Raw genomic sequence first — 18,929 nt, 5'->3', positions numbered from 1 at the left:
TAGCTTCATCATACCTTGAAGGTTCTACAACATTCATAACCTGAGACATTAATGCATAATCTTTATACCTTACAGGTACCTGACTTTGACGTGATGACCTTCTTGGAGTTTTACTGCTTTCATCTTTCTTTTGGCTTTGTAGAGTCTCCTCTCCTCTCTTTGGAGTATCATGACTGCTTGATGCTCCTTGCTCTTGAGCTTGTACCTGTTCCTGTGCTTGTTCATGTTCTTGTTCAACACTTGTGTCTAATTTGACATAGTCATCAATATCATGCCATATACTAGTTTTATTTATTTTATCACCTTCATTTGCATTCTCATGAAACACCACATCCCTACTTGCAAGCAGTCTATGAGTACTGGGATCAAACAACTTGTATGCTTTCTGATTATCACAATAACCAATAAATATGCACTTAATTGACTTTGCATCAAGTTTTCTTCTTTCATCTTTTGGAATGTGAGCAAATGCCTTGCAACCAAAAACTCTTAAATGACTTACTTTTGGTTTGTACCCATAAAATGCTTCAAAAGGTGTTTTAAGCTCTAAACTTTTGGCTGGACTTCTATTTTTCAAATAAACAGCAATATTAATGGCTTCAGCCCAAAAAACATTAGAGATATTTTTACCTTGAAGCATACTACGTGCACATTCAACTAGTGTTCTGTTTTTCCTCTCAACATCTCCATTTTGCTGAGGTGTATGTGGCACTGTAATGTTGGAAATAATACTGAGAGGGGGGGTGAATCAGTATTATCAGATCAATCAAACTTTTTCAATTTCATGCTCAGAAACATATACGCTACTTCAATTAAGTGAACCCGCGTGTACACGCTACTGTGTCTAATGAAACTCGCGTATATCCAGAGATCTTATAATTCAGTTATCTTAATCTTCAGTAAATGCATCAGATCATTATTAAGCATATTAACAGTAAACAGGTGCAGAATAACAGAACAGAACATCACACAAGAGCCACACACATGAACACCATGATATAAGGTGGAAACCCAATGTGGGTGAAAACCACCTGCTGCAATTCGTCTCTTTCTTCTTTAATAAGAAACTTCTTTTACAATGCACTGGTGCAGTCATTTACCAGCACGCAGGCTGCAACCTGCAGAGGGCTACAACCCTCATAGCTCTTGTACTAGCCGATCCATTTACTAGTACGTAGGTACCAACCCTACAGAAGGCTACAACCTTCATAGCTCTTGTACTAGCCGATCCATTTACTAGTACGTAGGTGCCAACCCTACAATCTTCCTGGGACCACGTTTCATACATTTTCATACTGGATCCATGAAACAATCATCATTGTAGAACAACCTGCATCATCAATCACTGAAACACCCAATTCTGAATCACTGTAACCCTGTCAACAATAACCAGACAACATAACAACAACCAGATCCAACTTCATCTTCAAATATCATACTTCACATTGTATACGCTACTTGGATGAACCCAACCTGCGTGTATACGCTCTTTTACAAAAGCCAACCCGCGTACAGATCTGCAAATTCTAACTTATAACTCTGCAGCTATATCAGACATCAAAACATACCCAGATCATAATAATAAACATGCGTCAGTAGATCTGATCTATCCACAGGCAAACCATATGAAGATAATCATTCCAAGCCTTGAGATCTCGTTCCATCATTCATCATCCTCCACATGAGTGAAACCTTGGTTCAGATCACCAACCCATAACCAGCACTTGGATCACACACTTTCTCAGATCTTCATCATTCACACTTGCTCCCTTTGGCCTAGTGATCTTCTCCTTATATAGCCTTAGGCCTTGCTCAATACTAAGAGCCAAAACCATAGTAACACAATACCATCAACCTCGAAACTAGGGATCGACACGTCCGTCGAGACACCATGGTCCAAAACCATAGGCACAACTTCCAAGGACTAACTGCCACTGACCAAAGGTACGTTTTCACATGTACGCGCTTTTACTGAAGCCAACCTGCGTGTACACGCTGATTCTCCTTGCTGAACCTGCGTATATCTCTTTCTTGTCCCGCTGTACTGAGATCTGTCCACTAGTTAAGTTGCCATCACCTGTACCAGTCTCTGAGCACCTGTACCAACCTCTGAGTGAGTTGCCATCAAGGACAACACTTGAATCATAATGCCAACAATCTCCCCCTTTGGACTTGATGGCAACCACCACACCAAGTCACTCTCCCCCTTTGACATCAAGGGCAAAGGGTGGACCAAGATATTCTCTTCTTTGGTATACCTTCTGCTGTCCATACTGCTGTCCATACTCCCCCTGAGTACATGCTGAAATCTCCAAATGTGCTCCCCTTTTGTGTATGCCAAAGTGTACCAATCTATCCATCCTGCTCTTGCTGAATTGTGCTGTTCATGCTCCCCTTGACTGTAGGCAAGATCTGCAAAAGATGTTCTTCAAGAAGAACAAAGACTTATACATTATAGAAGACCTTCCTATCACCAAAAGACTCAATACATACATTTATCACCCAAACTGGTGGGGATATACCAATATTGACTCATCCACCTAACCATGTGGAGATACATTAAGAGTTTACTTATGATAAGACATGAACGTTACATCATTCATCCCAGGCATAGTGGGGAAACCAACATAGGCCGTTACATGACCTTGACACCATAAAAGAGATATCACAACAGAGATACATGCTGAAGTTTCTGAATGGGCTCCAAGTTGTATCAATCCATCCATGCTCCCCCTGAGTAGATGCAAGTTCTAGGACCAGCAATTCATTCAAGACCATGACTATCATTCATCATATATCAGCCTGCAATGCCATTCCTTTGATCAAACAACAAGATGTATCATTTAGCTTCATAGACTTTATCAACAACTTCTAACCATAATGCCAACAATGCATTATTTGAATTATATGCTCCCCCTGAGCCTGTACCATCTGTAGTTAGATCTGATCATGCATACACCAATAATAAGCATCAAGATCTCATCATCATCAAGTTAGGATTAAACACTTCTAACATCTTACAAGTATCAAAACATTTCCAAGCATCCTCAGCAGACTGTAACTGTTAACCAATAGAGCATATATTGGACTGGATCATATCAGACCCCTTTTTTTGAGTCTGTCCCCACTGCTTTTTCACAAACTGACATATACGCGACTTTGCAGTGTGAAACTCGCGTATATACGCGGCTTTACTTCATGAAACTTGCGTATGAGAATTCGAACACTGAAGTTCTATGCCTTCAGCTCCCCCTGAGTCTGTTATGTCTGTGCTGTGCTGAGTACCCTGTGCTGTGCCACATCTTTCTGGCTGAACTTCCTTCTTCTTCCATATCTTCAAGCATGTTGATGATTTCTTCTTATCATGAGCTTTGTTCCTGCAATCTCTTGCTTTATGTCCAAACTTGTTACATGCATAGCATCTTACATGTTTCATATTCCTCTTATAGCAATCAGCAGCTTTGTGGCCAAATATATTGCAAGAAAAGCAATATCCATTAAAGTACCTTGAATGTGATGATCTTTCTGTATGATGGTCTTGAAACCTTCTTCTTCTACATATGGCTGCAACATGTCCAAGATTATGACATACATAACATTCAACATTATTCATGGGAGGAGTAAAAGATTTTCTTTGAGGAGTCTCTTTCCTTGATTGTTGATGAGGTTGACCTTTCATCTCCTTGTAGAGCCTTTCAGATTTTGCATTAGAGATTCTTGTCTTACTTTGTGAAACAGATTCACCTTCAATAGACTCATGAAAACCAAGACCAGTTTTGATAGCAGGGGACCTTTGACTACTAAGAATATCATCCAAGATCTTAGTACTATCTTGAAATCGTAATAGTTTATCCTTTTCTTCTAATTTACTTTTCAAGATATTTACCTCAACTTGATGTTGTTCTTCTTTGTCTAGACATTGCTTCTTCAAGGTCTCTTCAGCTTTCCTTCCTTCATCCAACTGATGTCTTAGTTTGAGGATCTCGTTTTCTTGCTCTTTATTCAGTGCTAGCAGCATTTCTCGAATTCTGGAGGCACATTCCAACAGATCTTCTAATTTGATGATTTCTTCTTTGAGGGCATTCTCCTTTTTGCTAGGTAGATCTTGCTGATCTATGGTTTGATCTGATGCTTCATTTGTTTGTCCATCTTCATTCTGAGGTGATTCAGGATCTGAATTCAACGGCAGGTTGTCATTGTTCCTTTGAGCTGTCTTCTTCTTCTGACGTGCTTTCTTCCCCATTGTTCTACGAATCTCCTTCAAGCGATCAAGCTTCTCTGAAGGACCGGCTCTGATACCAATTGTTGGAAATAATACTGAGAGGGGGGGTGAATCAGTATTATCAGATCAATCAAACTTTTTCAATTTCATGCTCAGAAACATATACGCTACTTCAATTAAGTGAACCCGCGTGTACACGCTACTGTGTCTAATGAAACTCGCGTATATCCAGAGATCTTATAATTCAGTTATCTTAATCTTCAGTAAATGCATCAGATCATTATTAAGCATATTAACAGTAAACAGGTGCAGAATAACAGAACATAACATCACACAAGAGCCACACACATGAACACCATGATATAAGGTGGAAACCCAATGTGGGTGAAAACCACCTGCTGCAATTCGTCTCTTTCTTCTTTAATAAGAAACTTCTTTTACAATGCACTGGTGCAGTCATTTACCAGCACGCAGGCTGCAACCTGCAGAGGGCTACAACCCTCATAGCTCTTGTACTAGCCGATCCATTTACTAGTACGTAGGTACCAACCCTACAGAAGGCTACAACCTTCATAGCTCTTGTACTAGCCGATCCATTTACTAGTACGTAGGTGCCAACCCTACAATCTTCCCGGGACCACGTTTCATACATTTTCATACTGGATCCATGAAACAATCATCATTGTAGAACAACCTGCATCATCAATCACTGAAACACCCAATTCTGAATCACTGTAACCCTGTCAACAATAACCAGACAACATAACAACAACCAGATCCAACTTCATCTTCAAATATCATACTTCACATTGTATACGCTACTTGGATGAACCCAACCTGCGTGTATACGCTCTTTTACAAAAGCCAACCCGCGTACAGATCTGCAAATTCTAACTTATAACTCTGCAGCTATATCAGACATCAAAACATACCCAGATCATAATAATAAACATGCGTCAGTAGATCTGATCTATCCACAGGCAAACCATATGAAGATAATCATTCCAAGCCTTGAGATCTCGTTCCATCATTCATCATCCTCCACATGAGTGAAACCTTGGTTCAGATCACCAACCCATAACCAGCACTTGGATCACACACTTTCTCAGATCTTCATCATTCACACTTGCTCCCTTTGGCCTAGTGATCTTCTCCTTATATAGCCTTAGGCCTTGCTCAATACCAAGAGCCAAAACCATAGTAACACAATACCATCAACCTCGAAACTAGGGATCGACACGTCCGTCGAGACACCATGGTCCAAAACCATAGGCACAACTTCCAAGGACTAACTGCCACTGACCAAAGGTACGTTTTCACATGTACGCGCTTTTACTGAAGCCAACCTGCGTGTACACGCTGATTCTCCTTGCTGAACCTGCGTATATCTCTTTCTTGTCCTGCTGTACTGAGATCTGTCCACTAGTTAAGTTGCCATCACCTGTACCAGTCTCTGAGCACCTGTACCAACCTCTGAGTGAGTTGCCATCAAGGACAACACTTGAATCATAATGCCAACATGTAAATTGTTGTTGAATCCCATTGCTTTTACAATATTGATTAAATTCTCTTGATTTGAATTCTCCCCCTTGATCAGATCGCAAAATTTTGATGTAATTACCAGTTTGTTTTTCTACCATATTCTTAAATTCTTTAAAGTACTCAAAAACATCACTCTTCTTTCTTATGAAATAAACCCATGTATACCTAGATCTATCATCCACAAAAATAAGAAAATACCATGCTCCACTAATAGATCTAGTTTGCATAGGTCCACATACATCAGTATGAATTAGTTCAAGTATTTCCCTTTGCTTTTTTTCTTTATGTATAGGAAATTCCTCCCTATGTTGCTTGCCAAGTACACATGCTTCACATTCAACATGATCATTCTTCAAGACGGGAAGCCCTTCAACCATAGTGTTATTTTGAAGTAGCATTAAATCTTTGTGATTTAGATGTCCATACCTTTGATGCCATAAATCTACTGTTGATAATGTTGTAGATGCCAATGCTTGATGACTTTTCCTGGTCACATCTAGTTTATACAAGCCTCCAACTCTGGTTCCTGTGGCAATAACTTTGTACTTGTCTTTCACTACACACTGTGATTTCACAAATTCCACCTTTAAATCTTGGTCAGTAATAGTAGAAACAGAAATTAAATTCTTTTTGATATCAGGAACATACATCACATTATGAATCTGTTTCTCTTGTCCATTAGGCAAATTCACACCTCTTACTCCATAACCTTGAACTTTAAGTGATCTGTTATCTCCTAGGCAAACATATGTTCCATCAATGTTTTCATGATATTCATCAAACCACTCCTTATTACAAGACATATGGAGTGATGCCCCAGAATCAATGAACCAAGCATTCTTATCATCATTTTCTACAGACAATGCAGCATCAGAAACAAACAATTTAAGATTTTTAAATCTATCATTGATATCCTTGTCCACAAAATTTCCATTATGCCTTATGTTTCTTTGCCTAGACTCATTATATTTCCTTTTATAACAATCTTTAGAATGATGCCCAGGTTTGCCACAATAATAACACTCATCATTTCTCTTTGGAAATTTAGACTGTGTCATACCTTTTTGCTTTGCTTGAAACTTGCCTCCTTTGTTCTTGTCCCATGGCTTGCCTCTGTATGAATATTTGCCCTTGGCCACCAATGCCAAATCTGAACTGCTAGAGCCCAAATTAAAGTTCTTCATCCTCTCCTCCTCTTGTAAAAGAATTCCTGTCAATTCATCAAATGAAGGGGGTTTCTCTCTAGCTGCAAGACTTGAAACAAAAATTTGATAATCTTGCACTAAGCCATTTAATATGATGGTGACTAAGTCAGTATTAGACACCTTTTCACCAATATCTCCTAACTTATCACTTAAATCTTTGACACGAGATATGAAATTGCTTATGCTTTCATTTGCTTCCATTTTTAGAGATAAAAGCTTAGTCTTCAAAAACAAAATTCGGTTTGTATTTTTTGTTTCATACAAACCCTTCAACGTATCCCATGTTTCTTTTGATGTCTTGCAATCTCTGATATGAGGAATAATGTTGTCCTTTACGGACATACGCAACAACACCTTTGCTTTTGTCTCCCTTTTCTCCCAATCTAGAATAGAACCTGCAACAGTGGGTTTGGGCTCATCCCCACTCACAATGGACCACAAACTATTTCCTTCTAAAATAGTCATTAACTTAAATTTCCAATTTACATAATTTTCTCCATCAAGTTTGGTGGATTCATTCATATAATTATCAAGCAACAAATTTGCCATGATGAGAAACTTTCTCCAATCACCAAAATGCAAATATTAGAGAGGGCAAACAGAAACCACAACTTGCAACTTCACAACTTCAATATTTCCTTAATAACAACCCTCCTTTCTCTCTTTTTTCTTTTTAATATCACCAGTAAAAAATACTTTATCCAATCACCCAAAATAAAATTACTATTTTTATTTTTTTTTATAGATCCTCAGAAATATGGCTGCCTTTCCTTCTTCCTTTTTTTTTTTTTTTTTAACTAAATCATAAAAAACATATACTCATTCAACGTCAAGACTACCAAAAAACAACAGCCAAACCACATTTTATAGAATGCAAGGTTTTCAGTAATCAGCGTCATCCACACGGTCCAGTGTCAAATACATTCACATCCAAAGCTATTAAAACAGACTCGCCCCATTAAAAGTATCTATAAATTTTAGGCTAATGCACCATCATCAAGACCATTCTTTTCACTATTGCTCAAATAAAAAACAGGTCAGTCGAAAATTTGAGCCCAATCAGCCAACTCGTGGCTTACAAATTAAAACTTCTTATCAACTAAACAGAAAATCATTCATCAACATTCCAATTTTTTCAGAACTTTTTAAATTACTCCTCAGACGGACTTTGAAGAAATAACTTAAAATATCAGAAGTTTGGTGCTGCTACAGATTACCCTTTGAATCTTTGAATCCTTCTAATTCTGGCAGAACACGTGTCTCCAGATCCCCAGATCCAGTCTCCGCTTCAGCAAATGCTCCTCTGCAACACTTAGCAGCACACGGCTTACAGCTCACAGCGCCTCTGTAACACACAGCTCACACAGCTCTACCACACAGCGCACACAGCTTCTCGACCTCACACACTCTGATCGCTCGACTTGGGCTCTCACACTCAGCCCTCAACCTTGCTCTGATACCATGAAAAGAGCAGAGGCGCACAACACTTTAACACAACACACAATGACTGAACACAAGAACTTCTGAACTTGTTTCATTCACAGATTCAACAGGTATATATACAAGCTGGAGAAGTTTCTGGAGATGGATTCAGTCGGTGGCTTCCTGGAGAAGCTTCCCTGTTTTCAACGGTTTCTAGAATCAGCATTAAATCGCTGTTGAACATTTGGAGAAGCTTCCCTGTTTTCAACGGTTTCTAGAATCAGCATTAAATCACTGTTGAACATTTGTGGCAGGTAGTTGGAATTAATTAGTTTCTTCCAACACCCCTCACACTGACCGGAAAGAGCAGGACCCTACTCGACCTTTGGCATTTTGATGCTTGGCCCACTTACAATGGAAATAAATAATCCTATTTATAAGCCTATTTATAGGCTTCATTCCAACCAGATACAACTCACATAAAACTAGGGGTCACAAAACCATATACCTAAAACCATGAATTGTAAATTATCATTTCAGAGTCAAGATTAATCCTAACAAAAAATAATATAAAAAGCCATTGTTAAACCATTGCCAATCAATGGATCCAAATTTAAACTTGTTTAGATTTGTGAAGCTGAATTCAGAATCTAGTTTGTGTGAAATAAAATTCAGTAGTTTCCTTGTTATCATCCCATCTTCTAACGAGAACTCAAGCACGTTGCTCCATCTGTCTTAATTGTCTTTATATTTATCTTTTAATTTTTTCAATTTTTCGGGTGAGAATTAACATAAAAAAATTTCAGGTGAGAAGAACAAAATACTGGTGGATGCAACTATCAATCTGGGTTCGTTGTGATGATCTTGAACTCTATACAGATTATATAGGTTTTTAATCTTGAACTCAAATGGTTGTAGTTTGTTTGTTTTGCCGCTACCGACTTTTATGCGGCCTTTCGATACGACCAGAATCACATGGTCGAGTTACGAACCCCTCGAATTGTTAGCTTTGAGAGTAAAAGGTCAAAATCCAAATCAATTCCAAATATTAATTTCATTATTCATTCCTATTTTAAATACCAGTTTCCGTATTCATTTCTCTCCTCGTAATGCTAGGTTTGTTGGAAAGATATCCCTGTAGTATTAGTGTATTAATATACTCGAGAATCTGCTTGAATTCTGCAAATGAGGAGCTGCTAAGAAAATCTTTTGAAGAGAGAATCAGAAAATCGTTTGGAGAGAGAATCAGAAAATTGAGCCTGGCTTTTGATCCTCTAAGGCAATACGCCGCAAAATCGTAGGCGCGGGCAGCCTTTTCCGGGGTGTCATAGGACCCGAGCCAAATTCTGCCTGTGCAATTGGGCATTCGTATTTCCGACACCCATTTCCCCCATTTTTTCATTCGAATTCCCTTAAACTGCCGCGACTTCAGTGAGCGATTTTGGCGTCTGTTTTGGGTGTTCTGGTTTTGAGAGGGTTTAGCCATGTCGGTTTGTTGCTAGCTCCAAGTCTTTAAAACGGGGAGTGTGAAGCCTAGAGGGTTTGAACTCAGGACGCATACAGTATTGCAAGTGAATATCTGTGCTCACTGATGACGATAACAGTGTTGAGTTCCTAAGGATTTATGCGTAGTAGTACACGTGTTCGCTTTCAAACAGCGTTGTCTTTCTAAAGATTTATGCGTTGTACAACAACCCAAAATAAAAATATGGAGTTATGGAGTTGTCTTTGTCAATTTTTTCTAAATATAACTGAAATTTCCATAATTTTTCGAAAAATTCCTCGACTTCCTCAGACTGCGCGTAAAAATATAAGCGCAAAGGTGAAAATAATTTGATTGGTGACTCTGATTTGGTGACGTGGTTCCTCAGGGAATATGCGGAACACTTTTGAGTCGGTTGAGGAGCACGAAATTGATGGGAAGCTTCTTTCGCGTGACGAGGAGTCCAATGAAAGTAAAGTGGAGAGCGAGCATATCCATTTATAGTTTCACTCCTCCAATGGATACACTTTCCATGAGTAGATACAGAATGTCAAAAGTGGCTTGTTTAGAATTAATTTTCGGTGTAGAAAGTGACCAGTTATATATATATATATATAATTTTAAAATGTGTGTTTTAAAATAACCTATATGCATTGCATTATATGTATGTTTTAAAAAATTAGTATTCAATTCTAATTTCGATTAATCAAGTCAACGTTAATAATCCACACTTATAAACTAATTTACATGTTTAATTAGTTTATATCATGAGAAAAAGACAATATGTATAAAAAAAATAAAAATGGATATATAAGAAAGATTTAGGTAGAATTCGTTAAGTCTATGTTGTAGAATAAAGAATATTGTCTATTCATAATTATTTTACACTGATCAAAAGGTCTCTCTTATATCATTGTAGTCATCTCAATTATATTACCAAAATCTATATGGCAAGATTCAAAAGACATCATCACCATATGCATAGAGAGAAGTAACATCCCATGAAAAGAATAAGTTAATTAAATTGAATCAAAGCTTGTGAATCACTATCAACATCATCAATGTATGATTGGATTGAAATATCAATGCAAGGCTCCCTCATCCAACATCATATAAAATTGAAGTGTAATCTTCCTTAAATATTCTGATTTTTGATTATGCAACAACTCCCCTCATCCAATATCATATAAAATTGAAGTGTAATCTTCCTTAAATATTCTGATTTTTGATTATGCAACAACTCCTAGTTTTATTTAATGATAGTATGTTTGCTTTTTGTTCTTGTGTTTTTATAACAACGACATGCAAAACTCATGGAAAAAAGAAAAAACACATGAGTATCTACTGACACATAGCATACATATATTGTCCCTTAAAGAAACACATATTGTGTGAAATCTCTAACAAAATGTGAGGGAAAAGCCCCATATTATTGAACATTTTTATATTTTATGAAGAAGCTCCTTGTGAAAAATTCAAGAAAAAAAATAACTGATGTTTTTCTTGTCTAGCATTCTTACTTCTTCATATCCCTTTTTTCCCTCTCCTTGAGGATTTTCAGTTATCTTTTCAAGCAACTCTTCCTTGAAATGAAAATTCAATACCTTAAACCAAACATGGTTTTTGTTTAATGAGGCCTTTTTGACTACACTTTCAAAGGGCCAACTAGTTCAAGGAAAAACTTGTCTTAGAAAATCGGGTGTTCTATTAAAGTAGCATTATTTGAGAACACCTCCCTAGATCTAGCTTTTAATCATTCCTGCACTATGAAATACAAGTTAGATAGATAGATTTCGTTACTTGATTCCTTCCCATAACCTTAACCATAGGCTCATCCTTTCCCAAAACACTTATCCAAATTTCTCAAACTCTAGCCTTTAAATCTTGCTAATATAACCATAATGAAGGACATCAAGCAATGGGCAAACAATTATTTGAAAAAAACATTAAGCCTCAATTAATGGAATATTGTTGATACAACCTTGGTGAAGGACAAAAAACAATGAAGCATTGGGGTGAATGAGAACTTGAAAAAAACATTAATCATCCATCCATTGAGTCTTGTTGATATAGCCCTAGTGAAGGATGTAAAGGAGTGAAGCATTGCGAGTAGCCCCTAATGACGGATGTAAAGGAGCGAAGCATTGGGAGCTTAAAGCATGGTATATCTATAACAAGCACTAACACACCCTAGGTGAAATGAAACTCAAAGCACCCATTTATGTAGATTATAGGTATTGTTTCAATTAGGGTTTGGAACTGCCAAAAGTAATTGCTACTAATGATGTGCTATAGGGAGTAGTGGAGAACTAATAGCGAAGGGAATTTCTAGCATAAGGAGATCTTGGAAAGAAGAGTCCCTTGGAAAGAGTAGAAAAGGGAAACAAATGAAACATTGAATTTTTCATAGTAATAAATGGAAAACTCAAGAGCAATGAGAAGGGTTATCGACTATGGGCTATACATGCTCTAATCAAGTAAACATTTAATGTTTTGGGAAGTAATGCTAGATTTAGATCTAGCATCACTTCAAATGTGAAAATTTATTAATCAATATGTGGTACAAGTTATGCTTTAATCTAATATATGTGGAGTGTGCCTCGAGAAGAGGCCAAATAAGACCTCAAAAATTTTTATTGGTTAAACAAAAGTTTTGTAATTGTTTGATAAGTCTAGAAAAAGTGTTTCATTGAATATGGGACTAAAACTTTACATCAAATATTTAGATTTATGTGTGAAAATATTTGAAAAATGAAAGCCTTTTCCAATAGTAATTGATGCCTTGGGACTAATAATAACATATTAAGTATGTCATCTTGGCACAAAGTTTAGTTTTAGTTCATTTACCATCTGTTCTAGGTAAGACAAAATGGTTAAATAATGATATGTATCAAAGTTAAACATAGTGGATATTTAAACTAATTAGTGTGGTTGTGTATATAGAATTTAATAATTCAATAATAAAAACTAAAAAAAATGTCTTGATGTGATATGTTTTCCAAGTTATAATCAATGACCATGAGCAACTCACATGTATTTTTTAAATTGAAATGAATTTTGTAGCCTAGTGCTAAAAAGTGGGAAGTATAATAGATTGATGTTCAAACCCTAAACAATTTAATGTTTAACCAGTAATTTTTTCCATTCATATAAAATATGTTAGTGGAATGTTCTCAAGAATGGTTTCATGATATTCTATCAACAATTTTCATTATTGTGTCTTGGGATTTTTTCCACCCTTGACTTGTTCTAAGCACAAGTGAGTTGTTATGACAAAATGAATACATGAGACAAATAAAGTATATATTCAGTAGTCTCAAAAAAAAATGTAATCCTTGAATATATTGACATCTTTAAAGAAATATCCCATCACATTATTTAAATAATTACATATGTATAATTTGAGGAATCAATACACTCTTGCATCAATGTGCTTTTCAACTATTACATCACATTATGGACTTTTTTTATTGAATTTATTTTCAAATGAAAAGACAACCAAGATATCTCCTTCTCTAAATAGATTAGAAACATTATTATCGAGATTGTAATGACCCTTGTTGATCACAACCTCTTAAGTTTCCATCTATAGATTAGTCGCTTTTCCAAATGTTGATAATTGTCTCACTTCTACATATTTCGATAGTTGTGAAAAAATTATTATTTTGGTTTTGAGATTCATCACTCAAATCTACATCTTCAATATCAGGCAGGAAAAATAAAAATATTTATATATTTCAAACCATATAGATTTATATATTCATCATTCCAAGTACTCCAACATAATTACAAGGAATTGATCCATTAGCCTTGCCAATTACAATATTCCAAAAGAACCTACTAGAGATGGTTTTTTTTGGGTCAAATTTTACAAATAAAAGTTTTTTAAAATAAAAGCACAAATTTATTTAATTAATTATGAAATTTAAGATTATCCAAACTCACCTATGCAATGAACGTGCATTAAGTTGAATGTGTGGCTTCACCGCTACAATACATGATTGTATCATTATTACGCCATAAGGCATTCCCCTCTTAAATCAACTCCCCCATCTGCCACCGTGTACTTGTCTGAACCATTCAATCGGATGTTAGATGATTGAAAAGTTCCAGACCCTTGGATTAATAGTTAGGATAAGAAAAAACCTTAATTTAGGTTAGTTTCTTATGTTCGTTTCCACACCGTTTTTCCTATTGCACAGAATTGCCTCAAATCTTGTTGTTAATTCTAAGCCCCGAATCGGTCTTTTATTCTCAAATTCAGCCTCAAATCTTGTTGTTAATTCTAAGCCCCGAATCGGTCTTTTATTCTCAAATTCAAGAGCTGCTGAGATTAAGAATGTACCATTCCAGATGAATAACAATGATATCACCCCATTTGAAAGGCGTCTCCTGTTAGAGACAAAATTGTTTTCCAAGTCGTAGCTTGAAGGAGATGGTGCAGTTATTAGACGAAGCATTGGATTGTTACAGGCGTTATTTTCACAATTGTGGATGTTGGATTGTTCATTGTGGCCAACAAATACTTTTGGCGTGGTGATCGGCAAATTCCAGAAGTGCAACTAGCCCGTAATATTGAAGGCCATTTTATTCATCCAGATTGTATCCACATGCTAAGGATTGACTTTGAAAAGGGTGTTGAATCCACTCTGGATCCGGCAAATGTCTTCCTAAAGAAAAGTTTAGTACCTATTACAAAGCTGTCATGCCTTCTGACATTAGTTATTCTATGAAGAAGCTCAACTAGAGTGACACAATTTTCAAATCTGGAAGCTACCGAAAGCCTGGTGCATAACTGGAGAAGCAGGGGAAGCTAAGGCATCCCAACATCCTGACACCCTTGGAACATGTTCTAGACATAGATTATGCTTACCTTTTCTACGAATATGTTCATAAAGGCAACCTCTCAGAATTCCTTCACACTAGTAATGTTTCTGTATTGGATTGGTCATCTCGTTGTAGCATTGCCATAGGTGTAGCACAAGGTTTGGCTTTTCTACATGGGTGTCAGCATCCAATCTTCCACCTTGATCTCACTGCCAAAAAAAATCTCCTGAAGTCTTCAACAGAGCCACAAATAGGTGATATTGAGCTTTGCAATATTGTTGATCCTTCCAAGAGCACAGGGAGTATTTATGCAATTGCTGGTTCAATTGGATACATCCCTCCAGGTATGCTCTAGCTACTCATTTATACCAAAACAGTAAATGTTGCAGAACATAGTGTTTTATAGTTATTTTTAGCTGTATAAGATAGACCATACTACAAAATTTCTCACAATTATAGTTCATTACGATTGTAGAGATGCTTCAGTAAATAGAAGTTATGACTGTCAAATTACTGAAGCCAGCAGGGTGTATAGGAGTGTCTTATGCAAAAGTTCTTTCTTACTAAGGGTTTTGACCTGGTTTTTTTATGTTTATTTTTTTATATCTTTTAAAGCATGGATATCACATTGCGACTTTTTCGTCAGTGAATTATGTTCTCAAGCTAGAGATTAGGACTTGTAAAGTTCAATATTTGTATAATTCATAGTTTATCCTTGTCTGGTACAAGAGCCAAATTGCTTTTGGATATTTGAAAATTCTCCATATTTTCATTATGGGCTATAAGTTACTGCATATTAGTTGTTTTAGTCAAAGTTTTGATTACAAGAAGATAGGTCAATTTTTACACACCAGTGAAACAAGATTGAGTATATTTGGGCAGTCAAATCGACCCAGCTTTGAAACAAGTGTGAGTTTGTTTGTTTGGGCCAAACTTGGTAAAATCTTGTCAAAATGTGTGAGTTTGACTAATTAACTCATTGAGTTTGACCGAATTTCACCTTCTTGGTAGATTTTAATAGTATTTTCCTATTTAAGTATAGATTTTTTACCAACCAAGTTTTTCCTGAGTTTCTCCGAGTCCAAGTCATACTATTACTCTTAGGCTTTGTTGAGTGGCTTCCATGTCTACTGAAATACAATCCCTTGTCTCAATTTAATCAAATGGCTTGTCTCAATTTTTTTCCTTCCTTTGATGGTTCTCCTTTATGTAATATGTGTTGTATACTAAATTTTTTGACTTGATTTTAGATTTTCCTCACCTTGAGATCGATGCTTCTTTACATTTTTCAAATGTCATACTTTGGTGTGCATGGAAGCTGTGTATATGTCTCCTTAACATATTTAGCACGCGTAGTAGGAATACAGTCAACAAATCTACTTGTTTCAAATTTGACTCTCTTTGCTTCAGTCTATGCAATTGGGAGCAGATAAGGTTTTGTATTGATTTTGGTGTTTTAGTCACTCCCCTCGGCACCTTCGGCAAATATAACTGTGTGGATACAGGTTTGAATGCCCAAGTGACAGATGAAATGGTAGGAAAACCCAGTGTGGACTTTCTGCCCCCATGTCTAAGAAATTAGGGAGGAAGGGCTCATGAAGGAGCTTTGCAATGGCTTTCGTCTCCTCGCAGAACTAGAGAAAGGCCTCGTCACATTCCATAGTCTCAAGAGAAATGCCAGGCTCCTGGGAATGGATTGCATGACATCACATTATATAGCCTCAAAAGAAATGCCACGCACCTGGGAATTGATTGCATGAAGGATGAGGAGTTTCAGGCGATGATCAAGGAAGGTGACTCAGATGGTGATGGGCCCTTGACGAAAAGGAATTATGTATTCTAATGATCAGATTGAGTCCCACGTTGCTGGTGCAGGAGGCCCACAAGGCGGGCATGGATTATGTCATCCATGATTTATAGAACAGTTACGTACAAGAGTAGACGAAAGTTAAAGAAAATATTAATACCCCAAATTGTAGACGAAAGTTAAAGAAAATATTAATACCCCAAATTGTAGAAGGGAATTCTAGCCCGTGAAATGAAAAATTGCCTCTGTTTCAAAAAAATAAATATAACAAATAAATGTGAATAACGGAAATGTGATATCGAAGGTGTTTTATTTAATTTCAAAAAAATCAGAGAATAATTTCGGACACAGGCATGTCATCATCAAATGGCAAGTTGTGTCCATAGCTCCGTTCTGATTTTTTGGAATGTTGTGTCTTAGAATGTTCCATTTTCCCTTTAGAAAGCATCATGTGACAGGTACCCAAATCTGCCATTGCACATTAAAAAATAATATTTCCATGTTTTTGTTAAAGAGAAATTTTCCATGTGATGCAACTCCAAACAGACATTGGAAAATAGCACTCCATATTTGTCCCTCTTAGCTTCTGTCCATTGTATTATGCTTTTGGGTCACTGCAATAAATGCACGTTATAGCTACAAAGCTCTTTGGCAGCAATTTTGGGAATTACTCGGACTGTTACGACACAAACTGGTCCATGAACTAAAAGCAAACATCTCAGCCTTTAAGACATCGTGGGCATCCCCACCTCCAAGCGCAATACTGAGCAGGCCGCGTCTCTAGGCATCCCACTCTCAGAGTTTGATGATCACCCCAACATTGAGCTCGCCATCGATGGCCTTGTCGACTCAGAGCTCAATCTCATCAAGGGAAACGGTGGCGTGTTGCACCGAGAGAAGATAATGGAGGCTGCCTACGCCAAGTTCGTGGTTGTCATCGATGAATCGAAGCTCGTCAATGGCCTCAGGAGCAGTGGCTTGGAAACGTATGTGGAGATGGTGCCCTTTTGCTGGAAGTACAATGCTTCGAGGTTGCAATCCCTCTTTCAGGTCGAGGGATGCGAGGTGAAGCCCAGGATGGACAGTGACAAGCCGTATGTTACATATAACACCAATTACATCGTGGATTTGTATTTCAAGACTCCAATCAAAGATTCGAGGGCCACGTCCAAAGCATGCTGCCTTTTGAGGGCGTGGTCGATCACATGCTCTTCTTGGACATGGCCACGACTGTAATCGTTGCTGGGGAGGAAGGTGTTAGGGTTAATACCAAGTGAGAAATTTTTGGGTTACTGTGATGACTTTCGGTGTCCGGGTAGCTTTCTGTAATCAGTTAGAAATAAATGCAATATAAATATTGCATTCATTTGTATCCAATTAGCAGGTAATGTGTTTGATTAAATTCAAATCGTTTAGTCCATTTGGGGTTTGGGAATTTGGGTCACTATACCTATTTGGAAAGAGACCAATTGTTTCCTTTCGACAATATTTTACATTGGACGAGGTATACAATTTCTCTGAAAAACCTGCAAATGTTGAAGAAGTTGTTTGAGATTAGCAAATGGCAAACTTTTCTATCCAGTTATTATTCAATTGCAGATTCAGAGTTGCCTCACGCTTCTTTGTGATGCTTTTCCCTTTAAAGGCAACATTTTCCATCCTCTCCTCTAAGATGTTATGTGTTTTTTTATCTAGTTGCAACGCTTTTCTAAAACATTTTGTCAACAATATCATATTTCTTGTTCTACTATCTGCTGTTTAAATTTTTATCAATTAAGCTCGTTCCATTTCAGTAGAAAGATTTGGTATTGGATGTATCAAATATATTTAAATTGATTATCATTTTACACTGGTCAAAAATATTGTTGCTCAAACTAAACTCTTACACTTAAATTTGATGCTTCTGTTGAAATCTAATTTCAACGCAGCTGCCAGAAACCGGTCAGCTAATCCGCCGGAAAGCTCTCGGGTTGATTTCAGGCAAAGGTACTTTTCCGATGTTTGAACCCGAGAAATTTTGGTGATGACACGTGGTTCAGCCCTGACGTAACGCAACGTAAGAATCTCGGGGGTTAATGTTCAGCACTTGTTGGCCTTCCGATATTCTCCTCCTCCGTTCGATCTACTCCACCCTTTTCGTCCGTTGATTGCCCAAACCTGCATATGAACATACATTAATGACTTTGCGTGGAGTGAATTTCATTTTTGGTTGACCGCGGTAAAATAATTAATGAATTAATTGTTACCGTAGAGAATAGGTAAGGTGATTTAAATTTTAATGTTTTTATATGTATCGGAGGTATGGTGGTGCATTTAAAGAAAGGCATGGGTGTTAAAAATACTTACGGCACGTAAAAGTAATTGTGTTTTTTTTATTTTGTTTTGTTTTCAAAAAAAATGAAAAGGGCTCGTGCATTGACT

At 37.0% G+C, this 18,929-nt stretch overlaps 1 protein-coding gene and 2 pseudogenes across 1 annotated transcript in view; 2 read left to right on the top strand and 1 right to left on the bottom strand.

Annotated features, from left to right (window-relative positions):
- Positions 1 to 9,877, bottom strand: part of LOC149176384 (ethylene-responsive transcription factor ERF018-like) — a 48,914-nt gene extending 39,037 nt beyond the window's left edge. The window contains exon 1 of the mRNA XM_089421453.1: positions 9,625 to 9,877. Within this exon, the coding sequence (XP_089277579.1) occupies positions 9,625 to 9,877 (253 nt within the window). The remainder of the gene's footprint in view (positions 1 to 9,624) is intronic.
- Positions 9,878 to 10,267: 390 nt separating this feature from the next.
- On the top strand, positions 10,268 to 15,107 carry LOC149176383 (leucine-rich repeat receptor-like tyrosine-protein kinase PXC3; annotated as a pseudogene).
- A 92-nt stretch (positions 15,108 to 15,199) lies between these two features.
- LOC149176382 (putative ribose-5-phosphate isomerase 3, chloroplastic pseudogene) lies at positions 15,200 to 17,785 on the top strand (annotated as a pseudogene).
- Positions 17,786 to 18,929: the final 1,144 nt, after the last annotated feature.

This window comes from Pinus tabuliformis, chromosome 4_1 (assembly GCF_031772625.1).
Source record: "Pinus tabuliformis cultivar Carrire ecotype Pingquan chromosome 4_1, CPIR1, whole genome shotgun sequence".
NCBI lineage: Eukaryota > Viridiplantae > Streptophyta > Pinopsida > Pinales > Pinaceae > Pinus > Pinus tabuliformis.
This window is presented reverse-complemented; position numbering and strand designations above follow the sequence as displayed.